General features: G+C 39.3%; 1 protein-coding gene across 3 annotated transcripts in view; it reads left to right on the top strand.

The window, feature by feature from the left end:
• Window positions 1-18,738, top strand: part of LOC139449091 (histone demethylase UTY-like) — a 127,559-nt gene extending 108,821 nt beyond the window's left edge. For all 3 annotated transcript variants that reach the window (XM_071230561.1, XM_071230563.1, XM_071230562.1), the window contains 12 exons: window positions 1,553-1,659; window positions 2,079-2,178; window positions 2,513-2,583; window positions 3,616-3,747; window positions 4,446-4,525; window positions 4,913-5,118; window positions 5,883-5,997; window positions 7,057-7,201; window positions 8,769-8,953; window positions 9,956-10,082; window positions 12,056-12,223; window positions 13,074-18,738. In XM_071230561.1, the coding sequence (XP_071086662.1) occupies window positions 1,553-1,659; window positions 2,079-2,178; window positions 2,513-2,583; window positions 3,616-3,747; window positions 4,446-4,525; window positions 4,913-5,118; window positions 5,883-5,997; window positions 7,057-7,201; window positions 8,769-8,953; window positions 9,956-10,082; window positions 12,056-12,223; window positions 13,074-13,112 (1,475 nt within the window). In that variant the 3' untranslated portion in view covers window positions 13,113-18,738. The remainder of the gene's footprint in view (window positions 1-1,552; window positions 1,660-2,078; window positions 2,179-2,512; window positions 2,584-3,615; window positions 3,748-4,445; window positions 4,526-4,912; window positions 5,119-5,882; window positions 5,998-7,056; window positions 7,202-8,768; window positions 8,954-9,955; window positions 10,083-12,055; window positions 12,224-13,073) is intronic.
• The last annotated feature ends 240 nt before the right edge of the window (window positions 18,739-18,978 follow it).

The following is an 18,978-nucleotide window of genomic DNA, read 5'->3' as shown; positions in this document are numbered from 1 at the left end:
AATGGCATCAGCGTCAAGTGAATTAATTAACATACGAAGTATATATACATTTATGTAGTATTCAAAGTATCAAATACATACACGTAATAAATGAAAACAGCTCTCATATTGCACTTCCACATCACAAGCTCATATAAAACTTAACCTGAGATTAAACGAAATAGGAAATACACCTGAGGGAATTATTAAAAAGAAGGAATACACGGAGACCAAGCTTTTACTTCGAGACAACTGTATGTTCGACACGTCAAAGTGTGACACAACCGTGTTTGACTGGACCTTAACGCCACTTCATTAAGAAATAGTTCACTACCTTAACTGAACATTTATAGAAGAATAAAATTCCTTATTATTGCCCCAAAATATGACTGACTCCAGGGAGGGTCATAAAAAATACTAGTCATATTTGGGGAGGGTTATAAAAAACTGACATTTTTGTAATAGAATATAAAAAGTTTTTGCAATTTGTCTTTTTGTGAAGTTTCATGTAAGTTATGTATGGGGAAATGGGGAGGGTCAACCCCTAATATGGCAAGCTTGAGGGGAGGGTGATCATTTTCCGTACATTAGTGTTTCGGTGTTGAAAAATTGTTTTAAAAATAAATAACTTGACATAATGGTAATCCTCAATTTCCCATTACAATCTGGATTGCAGGTGTCAACTTCTTATGGCAAGCAAAAATAACCAATCATTTCCAGGAAGGGTACTTGTTTTAAACCCACCATCACATAGCAAATGTTGGTGTATGTTAGAGGCTTTCATCTTGTCCATTGGTCAGTCTGTTAGCGTGGACTCACTCTCAGGCGCAGTGGTAACATAGCATAACACCACTGCCACAGGCTAATTTGCATAATACATGACAGGACTTTTCTCTTGTTTGTAAACAAACACACTTTTTCAGAAATCAGAATAGAATAGCTTTACATATTGTTTTGCATAATTATATAAATATGCTACTACAACTGCGACAATGAGTTGCATGACAATACGTATTTACACATCAAAGTGACTGTACCGCTAGCTCTCCGCAGGGCTTCGATGACAGCACGTGGAACCGTACAACCAATGTAAACCTTGGATAACTAAGCAAATAATAATAAGGATATTTTTTCTCAATTTATCTAGATATGTAAACTTGTCAAAAAAGAAACAGATGAAAAACATATGCAATATCTTGGATGGACTGTGTAAGTTGTGACGAATCGTCACATGGCGCTGGCCTGGTGCAGAAGTACTATGCTGGTAACATGGAACTTTGGGCAGGAGAGTGCGGTGAACTTAAAAGCCATTTCCCATCCTAATCTACTGAAGATACCATTATAACATTCTACATGTCAAAGCCACAATAAAAAAAGATAATTGCTGCAGTGACTCATTAAACCGTGTCAGAATAGGTCCTCAGCTACCTACGCTTGTCATTAGAGGTGACCAAATGGATTAGGTGATCAGGCTTTGTCTTGGTTGATAGCCTGTCGTCATACACTAGTGGCGTGGATCGTTGTCTGTACATCAGTGATGTTTATGATTATGAATATCCTTTTGTCCGTCTAGGTAAGAAAGGGTACTACTCCGATCTGTGTCCACCACCACATCCGCCAACATCTCCTTATCCTACTCTTCCTAAGGAGAGTCTCAACCCACCTACACCCAGCGTATATGTGAGTTATTTCCCTTTTCAAACTGTACATAGGAGTTACCTCCCTTTTATGTCTTTATATGAGATGCATTTAGGATGTGTTTTCCTGTTCTGGAGTGAGTATTTGGACTTTATATGGGTTACAAATGTTAAAATACCCATTTTAATAACTAATTTACTAACTCTGAGTCTTATTTTTAATTACATGGACAGTGAAATGAACGTTGACACTCTAGAATGCAGTGACGTCATTTAACAATATGCCTTGAATGTTTTCTGCCAATTCTCTTTAACTTGAATATTAAACAAATAGGCATTTTTAGACTGACATATTCTACTAAAAAAAAGTAAAGGACCACACGATTCTTTCCTATTACTATAGTTAATCTGTCATGCCATATACTGTATTGTATTTATTATATTGTTATGTGACTGTTTCAGCTTGAGAGCAAGCGTGACGCCTTTTCCCCAGAGCTTCAGCAGTACTGCCATTCTCAGCCAGTTGTAGTTATACGAGGGTTAGCTGGAGCCTTGAAATTAGGTGGGTAACACTTTCCACCGTGTAGTTCAGTCAGTACAGTAAGGGGGGCAGTCGGGTAGCCAAGTGGTTTAAGCGTTTGCTTGTCACCTGAAGACCCAGGTTCGAATCCCGACATGGGTATAATGTGAGAAGCCCATTTCTGGTGTCTACAGAAAGGATAAGTGTTCATTTGTAAAACCTGTTGGCCATATTATTGTTTTAAAAAAATCCCAGACACCCAAACCCGTGCCCCCCCCCCTGCCATCCCGGACTCCTTTGCAGCATTTGTAAATCCCACATTTGCTCACAGAACTTGAATATGTTGTATTACTAACTCAGTGTTTCTTGTTTTCAGATTTAGGTTTATTTTCGACAAAAACGCTGGTGGAAGCCAATGCTGATCATCGTGTTGAAGTTCGCACGCAGGTACGCACATCTCAGTTCATGTCACGTGTTGCACTGTGGGTAGTTTCAACACCGGTACAAGTTTTTAAAAGAGCATTCAGTGTTAATTTAAGGGGGCTCCCTAAGGTCTTCTCCCAGGGATTTTAGGATTTCAAACTATGAGCCCTTAGCTGGCAAATTGGGAAGAGAATTATGTATTCCCCCAAAGGGAGGGGAGACATATTGTTTTTGGCTTGGTTCCAACTGGCGTTCACATCATATTGCTAGCCATAAACCGTTCAATGTTTTTCAACAAAAGTTGGCATGCGTCATCATAATATATTTTTTTGTTTCCATGGAAACAATTTTTCTTAGTCTGAGATGAGGTTAGGTTTTTTTTCTCTTCCACAACTGGTAAAGCTTTCATTATTTTTCCATATTATGTGGCACACGCATTGATCATCAGTGTAACTGGTGCCTTTTGCCATTTTGATTTTTTTTCTCAATTTTATTTTGTTACGTTCATTTCCATAACTCTCAAACTAATGAATGTTTTTGCATGAAACTATACATGTGCAATGACCACACATGCTCAACTATTGCCTATTCTTTTCAATGTTTTTAATTTCCTGTTTCCATGGGAACAATTTGGACACGTAACATTTGTCTAAAGCTAATGAATATTTCTGCATGAAACCATTATCCTTCCAGCCTACAATTTGCTACTATTGTATTTTTGATTTGCAAACACATTTACAGCTACAACTTGAACTAAGGTATCAAAACAGGATGGTGGCAACACACGTTTTTGAGGAATAACACATTCTAGTCTTTTTATTTTGTTCAGAGCACAAAAGTTACTGTAGGCAACTATACAACATCTATGACATCATTCAGCATAATAATGCAACAATCTATTGTATTATCAGCCAATCAGATTACAGCAGTCCCTTAGTAGGCGTGGCCTAATTCATTATTGATTATGGAACAATAAGCACAAAAATAATCACTTTGGTAGCCAATCAAACGACACAGAATCATTCACTTATTGTTGAATGTCTGTCCTGTCAACAGAAGCAGCAGGCTCCGGACGAGAACCGTGACAGCTGGGGCAACAAGGTCTGGCACTGTGACAGCAGCCGGAGTCACACGACCGTCGCCAAGTACGCCCAGTACCAGGCCTCCTCATTCCAGGAGTCACTCAAGGTCAGAACTGACACCAGCAGCAGTAGAAACTAGCACTAGTTATATGGTTTGCCCATAATTCATAATGGCTAAGAGCCCACTTGTCACACTCATGGTGCAGAGGTGCATCCTGTGGGCATACCAGGATCAGTTACTATGGTGCACATTATTGCTGGACGTAGATAGAAGGTGTCTTAGTCTACTCAATGAAAGTATTATTGTTGAGGATTACACTGTCCATTCGACGGTCCCGTTCCACAAAGATTTTTTTTACCACTACAACAATCTTAGGCCTCTGTTGAAGTATGTTAGTTACTGTCACCAAAGACCCGTGAAGATCCGGGGTAGACCCATGAAGTTTTGGGTAAGAATTGGTCTTCAGCAACCCATGCTTGTCCCCTGTGAGGTTGAGGGTTAGAATAGGTCTTCAGCAGCCCATGCCTGCCATAAAAGGAGACTATGCTTGTCATAAGAGGCGACTAACGGGATCGGGTGGTCAGTCTCGCCGACTTGGTCGACCGAATAGTGTAGATGAATGCTCATGATAACAATCACTGGATTGTGTGGTCAAGACTTGCTTTACAAACCACCGTCTTATAGCTGAAAAATTGCTGAGTGTGGTGTTCAGCAACAAACAAATAAATGATCACCTAAGCGATAAGATCAGCCACACACTTGATGCAATGGACAACCTTTCTCACTACTGTTATTTGTTTCAGGAAGAGGCTGAGAAGGCGAAAGGTCAGCACAAGGAGAAGGATTCTGACAGTGACTCCAACTCATCCTCATCCTCTAAGGGGTAGGTTGTAGCTTCTCTGGCCATGTCTGTTGGGCCTGTCACATTACAGATTTGTGTCCTAAAGTTGCTGATACAGCATTAGCATCATCATGCATTGGTCTTGTACTTTAATGAGCTATTCTTCCTAAATCTTTGGTAGTGGGCAGCCTTGTGATTGATGTTAACTTTCTCAGTTGTTTTAGGTTTGGTTGGCTATTAGGGTGGAGTAGGTTTGATAAATTATGTGACTCTGCTGATTGTGCTTTACTGTGCTGGGATGGCGTAGATTGTCCATTTTGTCCACTGGAGGTTTCCATTGCCCGGACTTGGTTATTTAGAGGCTGCAGTGATATGATCATAGTGATCGATCAATCAGTCATTACCTTCTTGACATGTTTTATTCTACAGGAAAAAATTGAAAATCATTAAGTTCGGGACAAACGTCGACTTGTCAGACGAGAAAAAGTGGAAGCTGCAACTACACGAGCTGACCAAATTGCCCTCGTTCACGAGAGTTGTTTCAGCCGGAAACATGCTGAGTCATGTGGGACACACCATTCTCGGAATGAATACAGTACAGCTCTATATGAAGGTGCCAGGATCAAGGACGCCAGGTAAGGGCAAGATAACTACTAGAACATTAAGAATGACCAACATGAGGATTGGTTGGTAGGGCTGCAACATTGTCCAGAACGATCTTGAACAAATGACCCTTTGTGGCTGATGGCCAGAAGGATCCTGAACAAATGACACATTGTGGCTGATGTTCAGATGGATCCAGAACAAATGACCCTTTGTGGCTGATGTCCAGAAAGATCCTGAAAAATTGACCCATAGTGGCTGATGTTCAGAAGGATCCTGAACAAATGACCCATTGTGGCCGATGTCCAGAAGGATCCTGAACAAATGACTCTTTGTGGCAGATGAAGAGGGCTGGCTCACTGCTGCTGTTGAAAGTAATGAATCTTTAACCATTTCAACCTTTCTTTGGATATCACTGGTAGTTAGTGAGTTGTTTTGATGCATCTTTGATAGCCTGACGTGATACAGGTCTAAGACGTTTCCTTCTTTGGTGAAACCCACTAGCACGGGTATGAAGCTGACAAACCTTGAAACATAATCAGGGTAAACTGGAATTTGAACCCACGATCATAGTTTTCTGGCATGCCCAAGGGACTTGTGGTGCCTTTGACTACTTGGCCACACATGCTCCCAGATAGCAGTACTAAGTATAAAGAACATTTTGTGGATGTTCTTACAAGTTCAGTTATTAGTGCAAGGATATTTTGAATATTTTCAAGCCCAAGTTTATTTACAGTAGTTAATGCATCTGTACGTTATGCCGATTCTCAACATCTGTATTTTCCTTGTTGTCCAGGCCATCAGGAGAACAACAACTTCTGCTCGGTGAACATCAACATCGGTCCCGGGGACTGTGAGTGGTTTGCTGTTCCCGATCAGTACTGGGGAGTCATATACAACCTGTGTGAAAAGTGAGTGGAATAAAACAGTGCCATTGGAGTACCATTGGTCAGACAGTACCATCAAATAAAACAAGACTGTTGTATAAAACATTGCCATTGGAATACCACGGTTAGACAGTACCACCGAATAAAACAAGACTGTTGTATAAAACAATGCCATTGGAATACTATGGTTAGACAATTCCTGAATAAAACAAGACTGTTGTATAAAACAATGCCATTGGAATACTATTGGTTAGACAATTCCTGAAAAAAACAAGACTTTTGTATAAAACAATGCCATTGGAATAATATTGGTAACACAATTCATGAATAAAACAAGACTTTTGTATAAAACAATGCTGTTGGAATAACTTTGGTTAAACAAAACCACTGAATAAAACAAGACTGTTGTATAAAACAAGGCTTCTGGATTACCATTGGTCAGACAATACCACCGAATATATGTAATGTAAATCTTCCACTCAATGACACAAGACCACTGATTAGGACAATGGCCTTGAATGTAAAAATACTATTCAATAAAACAAGACTGTTCAATAAAACAAGACCACTTAAGAAAACAAGACTGTTCAATAAAATAAGACCACTGAATAAACAAGATCAGTGATTATAACATGACTATGGATTCAAACAAGACCACCAAATAAATCAAGATCTCTCAATAAGACAAGACCGTGGAATAATGATAATGTATAAATACCACTCAATAAGACAAGACCATGGAATAATGATAATGTATAAATACTACTCAATAAGACAAGACCATGGAATAATGATAATGTATAAATACCACTCAATAAGACAAGACCGTGGAATAATGCTAATGTATAAATACCACTCAATAAGACAAGACCATGGAATAATGATAATGTATAAATACCACTCAATAAGACAAGACCAAGGAATAATGATAATGTATAAATACCACTCAATAAGACAAGACCGTGGAATAATGCTAATGTATAAATACCACTCAATAAGACAAGACCATGGAATAATGCCAATGTATAAATACCACTCAATAAGACAGGACCACTGATTAAACTGACACCATGTCTGTTGCAGGAATAGTGTGAACTATTTGACGGGGTCGTGGTGGCCTGTTCTGGAGGACCTGTATGAGGAGGACGTCCCAGTGTACAGGTTCATTCAGAAACCAGGGGACCTCGTCTGGATCGGCCCGGGCACTGTTCACTGGGTGCAGGCAATTGTGAGTAAAGTAGTTGGACAACAACTTGAGTTCTTTATGATTTTTCTGGTTTTTGTTCTGCTTTTGTTGAATGTAAAACCAGATCTTAGTTTTCGCTACCGCTAAACAAAGATCTGAGGACATCCCATTACGGGTCACGTCAGAACGACCTCTCGCGAACTTTGACCGATCAATGAAATGACTGACGAGAAATCGACATTAGCCAATCAGAAAGCAGCTTTCTCGAGGTTTACGACACTAGTTTCAAACTGGCGACTACGCTTCAAAACATATTTTGACGTATTCTCGGTTAAAATTTTTAAAACTGATAAAAAGAACATTCTGGAATGGCTTACAGATGGGCTAGATTGTAGGGATATAATCATAAAACCCGTAACTGTCGTTTGGAATACCGTCTGTTAAATATTTCAAAGTTGCATGATCAGAAAACACATTCGGTCTGTCACTTTCATGATCTGGTAAGAGACGCTCTGATTGGTTTGATGAAAGGTCATTTTGATGTGACCTGTAATGGGATGTCCTCAGATCTTTGTTTAGCGATAGCAAGAACTAAGATCTGATTTTAATGAGATTGGACGTAAATTTACAGATAAGTCATAATACCTAACATTTATCGAAAGCAGTCCTTGCTGTGTACTGCAAAAGAAAAACAATGCACTGTAATATACTACCCAACATTTGTTAAGCAAGGACCACACCTTTAACTAGAGATGATGATTATGGTCCTTAGCAAATGTTGAGTAGTATAGGTAAAAGGGATAGAAGAATCTATTGTCTGGGTGTTTGTTTGGTTCTGGTGTTTTGACCCAGGTGAGCACCTGTCAGGTTTCTGATGATGCCCAAGAGTTGACTTGAGCTTATTTCAATGAAGACAGTTTTCAAAGCCTTTGTTCTTTTAATGTGGAGGAGCGGTGGAATAGCCAAGTGGGTAAAGCGTTCGCTCATCACACCATAGGCCCGGGTTCGATTCCCACATGGTACAATGTGTGAAGCCCATTTCTGGTGTCCCCCCCGCCGTGATATTGCTGGAATATTGCAAAAATGGCTTAAAACCATGCTTGCTCACTCACTCACTCACTCACTCACTCACTCACTCACTCACTCACACACACACACACACACACACACACACACACACACACACACACACACACACACTCACACACTCACACACATGCAACCACCCACCCACCCACCCACGTTTCAGTATAGATGCTTGTACCCAGTACTTGCTTGATTAAGGTCCCAGCATCTGTACCAAAATGTCAATAATGAAGTTTTAATCCATACATCATCTCTGTCTTCATTGATACTACATCTTCTAAAATGCATCCAACAAATATTTGGTCTTATTTCAGTGAGAGATCTGTAACACATATTACAAGCTTTGCTCCACAAAATAAATAAGAGGGCCCCATTCCAAAATGCGATCTTAGTGCTACGTTGTTAGTAAGCCTATGATAAAGTATACGAGTTACGACTACGATCACTTTGTGGAACGGGTTCCAGCCGAACAATGTTGCTGTATTGAACAGTTTTGAATCAATGAGAACTATTCTGTGTTCAGGGTTGGTGCAACAACATTGCCTGGAATGTGGGTCCGCTGACCGCTCGACAGTTCCAGCTGGGTATTGAGAGATACGAGTGGAACAAGCTGCAGAGCTACAAGTCAATAGTTCCCATGGTGCATCTGTCATGGAACCTGGCCATGAATGTTGGCATGACTGATGTCAAGTTGTACGAACAAATCAGGTATGTTTCAGATTGACAAAGTATTTCTACTGGACACATGTATAAATACTGTTAAGCATTCTGTTCTGTTATTCTGGAAATCCCTCCCACCAAATAACTACCGCTTCCATGGTACACTATATTATCATGGTAGACTAGTTAATTTTATTTTGCAACGTAATGGTGCAGTCCCTGCAATTCCGTGGTCGTGGAATATTTTGGAGAAATGCCCACTTGTTGCAGAAATATACCTATCTTGCAGAAAATCACATTTTATGCTGAACTCGAATTTTGCATTTATCTACCGGTACTACAGAATTTTAACATTTGAGGCGAAAGCTGGTTTTAAGAGTGTGAACAGATATTGATGTCGTTTTGGAGTATTTGTATTATTGCTTACTGAAAATGCATGTCTGAATGTTGAAACTAGTGAATTCCAGATTCACTTCTATAAGCTATTCTAGCCGTGAATAAGTTCATCATAAAAATACCTGCAATAAGTCAATAAGGTGCCAAACTACGAAATTCATGAAAACTTAACTTAAAAATTTGCAGAATTGTGTACATATTTATCAAAATTGATTGCAGAATTTACAAAAATTGACTGCAGAATTTTGAATTTATTTTGGGCGTGGAGACTGATGGAGTATGCTTACTAAGATATTGAATATTGGTATGTCATATGCAAATTGTTGTTATTTGTTCAACATTTATGACACATCAATGCTGATTATCTTTAGCAAAAAATGACCGCCTCTGTGGTCTAGTGGTAGAGTGTCCAACCGGGGAGCAGAAGTAAGGGGTTCGATCCCTGGTCTCGTAATACCAAAAGATGTTAGCAAAATCGGTAAAAGAAGTATCTGTATTCGTGACTCAAAGAGGAGCAGTCACTTTAAGCCTTGTCCAAACGCAGCAATTTACAATCCCACATGATAAAGCTGGAATGTAGGTAGCATTCACTCTCAAGTTCGTTCTGGCTCAGAACCTGAAAACTGGTTAACATTGTTTTCACTGATGTTGCAGATGGAGTTTGTTGAGGTCACTTCGCCAGATACAGATGACGTACGACACGCTGGAAGTGTTGGGGAAGGAGGTGAAGTGGCATGGCCGATCTAAGGATGAAACTGCCCACTACTGCAATGACTGCGAGGTGAGCTCCAACACAGACACGATTATAGCCACCAGGGGCAAATCACTGTGCACAGTTGTGTTCTTAGACGTGATCATATCCCAGTTTCATGTAAAATTGTGATTCTTTTTCTCTCTGCACTATACTTGTAGGTTTCACCAAGTTGTATATGTCTAAGACCTGCATCACTAACCTACTGCCTTAGGCCCCTATCTCACATACACGATTTAAGAAATTGCGAACACAATTTAAGAAAAGTTGAAAAATGACCTTGTGGTTTTATGCAAATTTCTTAACCAAACACGACCCTCATACAACAAAAAACGACCCTCATATGACTGAACACGACACTCATACGACCGTCATAAGATATTCATACGATACAACACGCTTTAACCTCATTTAACACGACACCAATACATCTGTCATACGACCAAACACGACTGTCATACGACGCCCATACGACTTAACACGAATCAACACGACCGCCATACGATTAAACCCGAATCATTACGATGTCCATACGACTACAAAAATAAACACGATCTCCATACGACTGAGCAAGACCTTCATACGACATATTTTTGTTTATTTTGGTCATGTGGGTCATGTATTATATAAGCTGCATTGCAACAGCATTTCTGTGTCAGTCTTCACCATGTTCAACAACAAACAAGACCTGCAAGAAGCAGCTTTGGAGGAGGAGGAAGTACTTCTGGTAGCTATGGCTTTGATGGTGAGGGGTAGGAGGCAGCGTAGGCGTCGCCGAGTGAGGAAGAGATTTGTGGTTCGACCATGGTAGTTGAGGAGACTTCTGTATGGGCAGTATAAACAACTAATGCAAGAACTGTATCGTGAAGATGTGAATACATTTACCAACTTCCTGCGTGTCACTCCGGAGATGTTCATGGAACTAGTAGAACGCGTTGGTCCTCGTATTGAAAAAAAAGACACCTTCTGGAGAAAAGCCCTAGAGCCTGGGCTTCGCCTAGCTATTACACTGCGTTATATGGCCACTGGAGACTCCTACCGATCACTTCAATATGGTTTTAGAGTGGCTGCTAATACCATCTCTACGATTGTCTACGAAACGTGAGGCTATTGCACACGAGTACACAGAAGAGGTCATGTCGACACCAAAAACCCCAGAGGCTTGGAAGAAGGTGGCTGATGAGTTTTCAAGGCGAACTTTCAACTCTCTTGGTGCAATAGATGGAAAACATGTAGCTATAAAATGTCCACGAAATTCAGGCTCTTTCTATTATAACTATAAGGGTTTCTACTCTATCATACTCCTCGCAATAGTTGACGCTGCATACAAGTTTCTGTTTGTTGACATTGGGGGAAATGGTAGTTGCTCAGATGGTGGTGTCTTCAAGGACTGCGACATCTATCAGGCACTAGACCAAGGCACTGCAGGTTTTCCAGAACCACAACCTCTTCCAAACGATGATCAACCCCTGCCATTCGCAATTATAGGATGGGCTCTTCCGGTCGTATGACAAACATATGGATTTCATGTTCCGGCGTATGGGAGTCGTATGAAAGTCGTGTTGAATCGTGTTAAAACTTATGAAGGTCGTATGAGTTTCTTCCCACGCTCCCCAACACAACTGAACGCGACTGAACACGATCTTCATACGATTGAACACCACTGTCATACGACCTTTATACGACCTTCATACGACTGAACACGAGTTTTCAGCTCGGCTTAAATGGTGTTATAAATTTCTAATTTTTTCAAATAATTCTTTTTTTTAGTTGCACATTTAGTTTGTTATAAAGAATGTGTTTCTCTAATATCTGATACTATTTGAGAGTGGCAGCTTGAAATATATATTGATTGAATTGAGTGGAACATACTTGACATCGGCGAAATGGACAAATGGTATGTTGATAGGAATCAGAAAAAGACACGTCCAAAATGCCCCTGGCATGTCTTGTTTTGTCAGAACTGATGCAGATATGCTAAGACTATTTTCTTTGTATTCCAGATTGAAGTGTTCGATATCTTGTTTGTGACTGAGCAAGACAGGAAGTTTGTTGTCCACTGTCAAGACTGTGTGTACAAGACCAGCCCTACACTCGAGGGAATCGTCGTCCTCAACCAATTTCTTATTGAAGATCTCACTGAAATCTATGATAAATTCCAACTGCACACTGTAAGTAGCACTCGGGTGAATGTCTGGATATTTATAAACTTGTTGGTTGTAAAATTGACAAAATTACTTATGCATCATCTGGGACCTTCTTTGTGGTCATCATCATTTGATGTACAGAGTTGCATCCCTTGGGCATGCTTGTTTGTTTGTTTGTTTGTTGTTTAACGCAGCACTCAGCAATATTCCAGCTTTATGATGGCTGTCTGTAAATAATCGAGTCTGGAACAAACAATCCAGTGATTGAAAACATGAGCATCAATCCACGCAATTGGGATACGATGACATGCATCAACCAAGTCAGCGAACCGGACAACTCGATCCCGTTAGTCACCTCGTACGACAACCATAGTCACCTTTTAAGGCAAGCATGGGTTGCTGAAGACCTATTCTACCCCGGATCTTCACAGGTCCCTTGGGCATGCAAGTAATTTACGACCATTGGGTCCACCCCGATTATGTTTCTAGGTTTGTCAGCATCATACCCTTGCTCGTTGGTTTCACCAAAGTGGTAAACGTCTGAGACCTGCATCACTTCGGGCTTTCCTCCCACATCAAGCTGACACGCTGTGATATAACAGGAATACTGTTCAATGCAGCGTTAAATCCAACTCAGTCGCTCACTCACTCACCCACTCTTGATTGTCTGGTTAATGCTTGATTATCTACAGTTCACCATATAAATAAAATTAAATATTTAAATTAAGAATTTATACAGCACATTTTCCAATTAACAACTGCTCAAATGCACTTAGGCCCTGATTGATGAAGTCAAAGGCTCTAGTATCGCTGGAATATTGCTGATAAATTGAGTGTCCTATGTGTTATTAACCCTGTCTGTTCTGCTCTGCAGGCCCCTCCAACACCATCGTTATCTCTGGTGTCCAGCTGAACACGCCCAACACTAGGCAGCAGCCGTGTACGACAACATCACAGCCAAACCCAGGGGACCAAAGTGTCATCTATGCAAATCTGCTCCAACCAGCCACTGCCCAGCCTACTGGATTCCAATAACTTTCATTTCTATCTCAGTCCTGTGGAGAGACCTGCAAGAATTCTTCTCAACTTGACAACCTGAATCACATGGAGACGTAGAAGAACAGTGTTTCTGCAGGGGATCCCATGGGATAATATTGCTGATATTTGACATGCATTAATATTAATGGTTTGAGTCTGGAGACTTTTTGTAATTCCACGTCGACCATTCATAATCTGAGGAACTGTTCTGAAGGAAAAGCTTGTCTACAGACAGCCCAAGCTAAGATACACATGTATGAAGATGAGAGGGGAAAAGCATTTCTACAGAGATTCAAAATGAAGAACGAATATAATACTGCAATAACATGTGCCCTCTATATCTGCATGGTTATGTTCATTGGGCATTTCTGTAGAAGGTTCAGATGTGAAGACCTCTGTTTTCTCTGTATGCATCGCCCATTATAAGAGTTTTAAGTGTTCCAGCTTAGCTGAAAATGTTGCCTAGTTCATCTAGGGAGACTGTAGAACTTGTTACACATCAGTTCTCATCTGGCGGTACATTGGTAGAATATAGAATAGAATCATGTATACATGCACTTCTATAACTTGACAATGATACATATACTATAGGAAGCTTTAGATCTGAGCATCCCGGGTGTCAGTCAGTGAGACAGGACAAGGTAGAAGCTAAGAAAGGCATTGCTGGGAATGGTTTCAGCTAGTCGAAGACATTACTCCTAATTAACCTGGAAGTCACTTTTTTCTTCCAATCAGTGTATCTGTGCATCAAGATCATTCTACAATAGCAGATTCACACTGCATCTGTGAATCAAGATCATTCTACATCAGTAGAGACACACAGCATCTGTGAATCAAGATCGTTCGGTGATAGTAGAAACACACTGCATCTGTGAATCAAGATCGTTTGGCGATGGTAGAGACACATTGAATTTGTGAATCAAGATCACTCTACAATAGTAGATTCACACTGCATCTGTGAATAAAGATCGTTCGGCGATGGTAGAGACACACTGCATCTGTGAATCAAGATCACTCTACAATAGTAGATACACACTGAATCTGTGAATCAAGATCATTCTACATCAGTAGAGTCACACTTCTGGTAAGAGGAGAAGATTGTTTAACTGAGAAGTAACCTTGCCTGTACAAGTGCCAGCTCCAACCTTTCTCTGGGTATTGTCTGGTGTTCTTCAAGACGATTCAGGGGTATCATCAATGAGCTGGAGTCACAGCTTCTGTCAATGTCTTCTTGTACACTTGACTAGTGTTTCTCTTGAAAGTGAACACAAGTGACAATGGGTCACTTCCTGCATCAACTGTTATCTCCCTTTCTCAAGCACTAGGGGGCTCTTGTGTAGTTTCCCAACGTGGCAGACTTCGTTCACTGTAGTGTTCAATTGCAGTGTGGAGTTTGTACAGTTTGGGATTAATATTAGTTGGACTTTATTATAGATTTATAAAATGGTGGATGTATGTGTGTTGAATATGTGAGATGACCCCCTAGTGGCCATGAAGAGAACTATTTATAGAGTTCTCTCCCCTTTGACCAGATTCTAATATGCTGATTTTTTCAGTGGCTAATATATTTCCGCAAAATATTGCTTGTTCATATATACATAAACGTGTATTGATTGCTATTTCAGAAGAATATATAATTGTGATATGATCTTCATAGTTTCTGTGAGAAGGAAAGTGTGAATGGGGGAAAAATTCAATATTTCTTTTCGTCTTAAGCCTGATGATTGAAATCCCATGTCATTATCTCATATCATGGAGAGATTTATTTTCATTGGAAATGTTAGAAATTACATCTTGAAGTACTCTTTACTTGACTAATTTTTGTGTTGAAATTTTGTGATTTTTGCAGTTACCTCTTTTAATGTTTGTTCTAAGTATACACAATCATTTTATTTGATATTTATGTTTATTAATACCTAGAATCTATACTGTAATTTACCTTTGTAGGAGTGTAGACGATTTAGTGCCAAACACCTATAAACTGCACATTAGTGGAAAATATCAAAAATAGCTGAAAAGTTGAACTCAGGTTTCAAATGTAGTCCGTGTATTATTATATACTAGTGATTCATGGTGACTGTCGTGCAATATGGCGATACATTGATTATGTCACTGTTACCAAAGCTGACCTACAGAAGAAGAAGAATCTGAAGCTGTTTTTACAATTAATGTCTTGAAGATGGATTGGACATTTACTCTGTAGAACGAAAGCATTTCTTCTGTGTAAAACTTGAGGAATAATTAAGTCGTATGTCATGTCATCTTCAAGACTTATAAACAGTCTTGCGAAATATTGTATTGAGGAAATATTGTAAGCTATGAGAACAATGCTGTCTGGAGTAAAAGCACAGTCATGTATCTTCATGTTCTGTAGCCCATTGTGTAACAACATATATAATCTGTCACATTCTTTACTGGGCTTTTGTCAGTCAGGTTTTTGAATTGAAACTTGAGACACATTGGGAGTTTAAATGTCCAGTTTCGTCTGAATCCAGTAAACCCCCCTCCCCGCCCCCCCAGCTGTGTGGTGTCGAGGCCATCTGTCTGAGGTCATGTGACAGGATATTGGCGTCCATTTTGGATCAGCCCCTCTACAGAAGCAGGTGTTGGACACCTTAGTCTAGACACCACAGCTTGTCTGAATGTAGGTGTTCAACACCCTGTGTCACACACGTCTGTGACTTCACCTTGTAAGACACCAGGTGTCCTTTCTAAGGCAGGTGTTCTCTTGTGTATTACATGACACCCGATCTCAAATTTCTCTGTGACACCATGTCTTACATCATTACCATCGGAATTTACACCAACATAGAAGCCTGTTTGGTCAAGTATGAGACACCAAATCTTGCATGTAACCCTTTATATTGAGCTTCCCAGTAATAAATGACACCAGATCATCTCATCCATCCGTCATTGTTGATACCATCACAAGAATACTCTGTTGCCAAAAGTGCCCCTTGAGAACCACGTGGAGCTAACTCACTGCCACAGGAGACGTTTACAACAATGTTATTTTCACACATTTACACGCTGTTTGAAATGGCAGAAGTCTAGAAGGCAGGATTTTCATTGTTAAGGTTTGTGAAGAAGGAAACCCATGTTAGGAGCAACGTTGAATGCAGATTGTGGAGGTTATCGCGTGCAAATTGGAGATCAGGATCAATATTTTGATGCACTTCTAGCAACGTGTTATTTATTTTGGAAAAGTATTGTCATGAATTACCTTATTAGGTCATTATTCATTGGTAGGTGGCTTTCCTGCCTTGTGTGGGTGCACTTTTACCGTCAGAAAGTTGTGGACTATTTATTGGTAGTGTAGGACTGAAAGTTGTTGAATTTTCTCTTCTGAGGTATGTTAGTTATTCCGAGACCTGACTATGCATTGTTATCCTATCAACAGCTTGAACTGTTTTCTACCTCGGGACAACAAGTTACCATCTGCTGTCAAGTGCCAACCATCTGAAGTCACTTGCAATGTGCCATGTTTAACATACGAATTACCTCCAGCTGAAAATGGTACAGTCCAGATCAGAGAGGAGATTATTCCATCCTTCAAATCAAGGGGTCATTAATCAGTACATTGATTTTTGTTTTGCTGTTTTCAGTCCACGTATGGCATTTGCTCAGAAGTAGTGAAAGTTGTAACGTATATAAGCATATCAGAGAGAAACGAACAAAATCATTTGCTGCTGTGGTAATTGTTTGCATTTTGTCCATATGCATTTTGAGATTTGTTTATATCAATGCTCAGAATTGAATGTGTGTGCTTGAAAAAAACAAACATTGTCAGCAATGCCATCTTGCAAATAGTTTCAATAGAACATCAAACCATTTTGTAGTTAAAAACCAAATCTTGTTGCAAAATGGCTGATGCTGACATTATTCACACGCTCATTGTGAATCATACATTTATTTTACAAAATACGCAAAGTATATCGTCAGTTTGTAAAAAAAATGTCAGTAATGCTCCTCAAGGAATTCATTATCACAGACTCTCCATACATACACTCTACAGTGACTTAAAACATCGTTTACAAGGGAGCTAACTCCGGGTATACCAACAAACAACATCGAACTGAGTACGAGCTTTGTATGCGGTAGGGATTTGATATATATATTTCAGAGAAATAACTTTATACATTTTTACTGGAACTACACCATGTGACAATTGTATCCGCTACAGTTATTGTTTCATACATTATATTTCATGTTTTTGATACAACTGAAGTTTGTTTTTTGGAAGGTTGTATATTTTTGGTAGTAATTTTCCTCTGTGTTTTCTGTTGCCTTTGATGCACCCAGGTTTAGCAAGTTTGTAGAGCATAATATTAGATGCTGTTGTTAAACCTATATACTTCATTGTGCACATGTGCTGTCCTATTGTTTTTGTACTTGTCAGCCATCTTTGATTTTCATGCTGACTTGTAAGGGAGTTTTGGCCAAGACTTGAGGCCTGGAATGTGTATAGATGGTTTGGACAGTCTTTAAGAAATGATCTTCACACAGTACACAGATTAAGATGAACTGATATTGAGTAAAACAGAATGAATATATTTACATTTCTTAAAGATTGTCCCAAATTTTGTGTGTATGCATTGTGAGGGAATGTTTGTTTAATAACTCCATGTAAATTTGGTTTCTAAAGTTCTTTTTTTTTTTAAGGTTTGTGAACAATGATTGATATGTGAAGGCGAATTTACATGTGGTAGTGAAACACTGTAAATTTGCTGTCTTCAAATTTTAAAACTTTGTTGTTTAGTAAAGATATCATCAGTTTATGTACCATAAAAGACATTGTGTACATGATGACCTTTGATTTGATCAAATGTGCAGTTTGATCACTAAACCGGTTTCATGGATGTACAGAGATTGTCATGAGGTTGCCATGGCAACTTGGTGTAAATGTTTAGTTGTTTCATGAGAGATTTCAGCTTGGATTTATCTAGGTGGTTTTGTGATTTGTGCAGTCTGCAGAGTGTATAAAATACAGAGTGTACATTTTGTGGTTGGATATTGAAGAATTATCTCCCTTTGGTGAATATTGTGGCATGGAGAAGAAATTTATAATTTGTCTTGCTTGAGCACCCAGGAAGGGACCATTTGTCATGACTGTATTTAACTTATTTCATTGTTTGCAAAGCTGCTAATCCCAAATTAGATTGGCATGTTACGCCATTTTTGCACTGATCTCAAGTCATTTCAATTTGTTAATATTCGTTATTTCTGCAATATTGAAAATGGGAGATAACTCTTAAAATTTATTTCTCGGGTCCTATTATTGAATAGTGTTTCCTTTTTCATTCTTTTGATAAAGCTCTAGTGTTCTGATTGTTTGTGCATATTTGTTATTCTCATGATGATGTGTTAGAGATGACATAAAGGTTTGAATCCTGAAATTTCATGAATGATTGTCATCTTGGGTTTATCATAAAACTGTCGCGTCTCTGTATATGAACCATTGTCGACTATTTATTGTGTTCATTAAAATTATCTTTCTGACAGACTTGTATGTATTTGTGTTCAGTTTTCCTTGTTCTCTTGGTCTGAGTTTGACGGAAAAGTCACATTATCAGTTATGACGTAAATAATCAGATCAATGATGCTTCAACCAAGTCAGCGAGCCAGATCACCCAATGCCACAAGTCGCCTCTTACAATAAGTCAAAATCAGCCATTAGACAAGACAACAAACACATTTTTGGTAATTTATGCTTTATTTCTGAGTCCAAGGCCCCTGAAGAT

The sequence above is a fragment of the Haliotis cracherodii genome, unplaced genomic scaffold (assembly GCF_022045235.1).
Source record: "Haliotis cracherodii isolate W230 unplaced genomic scaffold, xgHalCrac1.p SCAF_7, whole genome shotgun sequence".
Taxonomy (NCBI): Eukaryota; Metazoa; Mollusca; class Gastropoda; order Lepetellida; family Haliotidae; genus Haliotis; species Haliotis cracherodii.
This window is presented reverse-complemented; position numbering and strand designations above follow the sequence as displayed.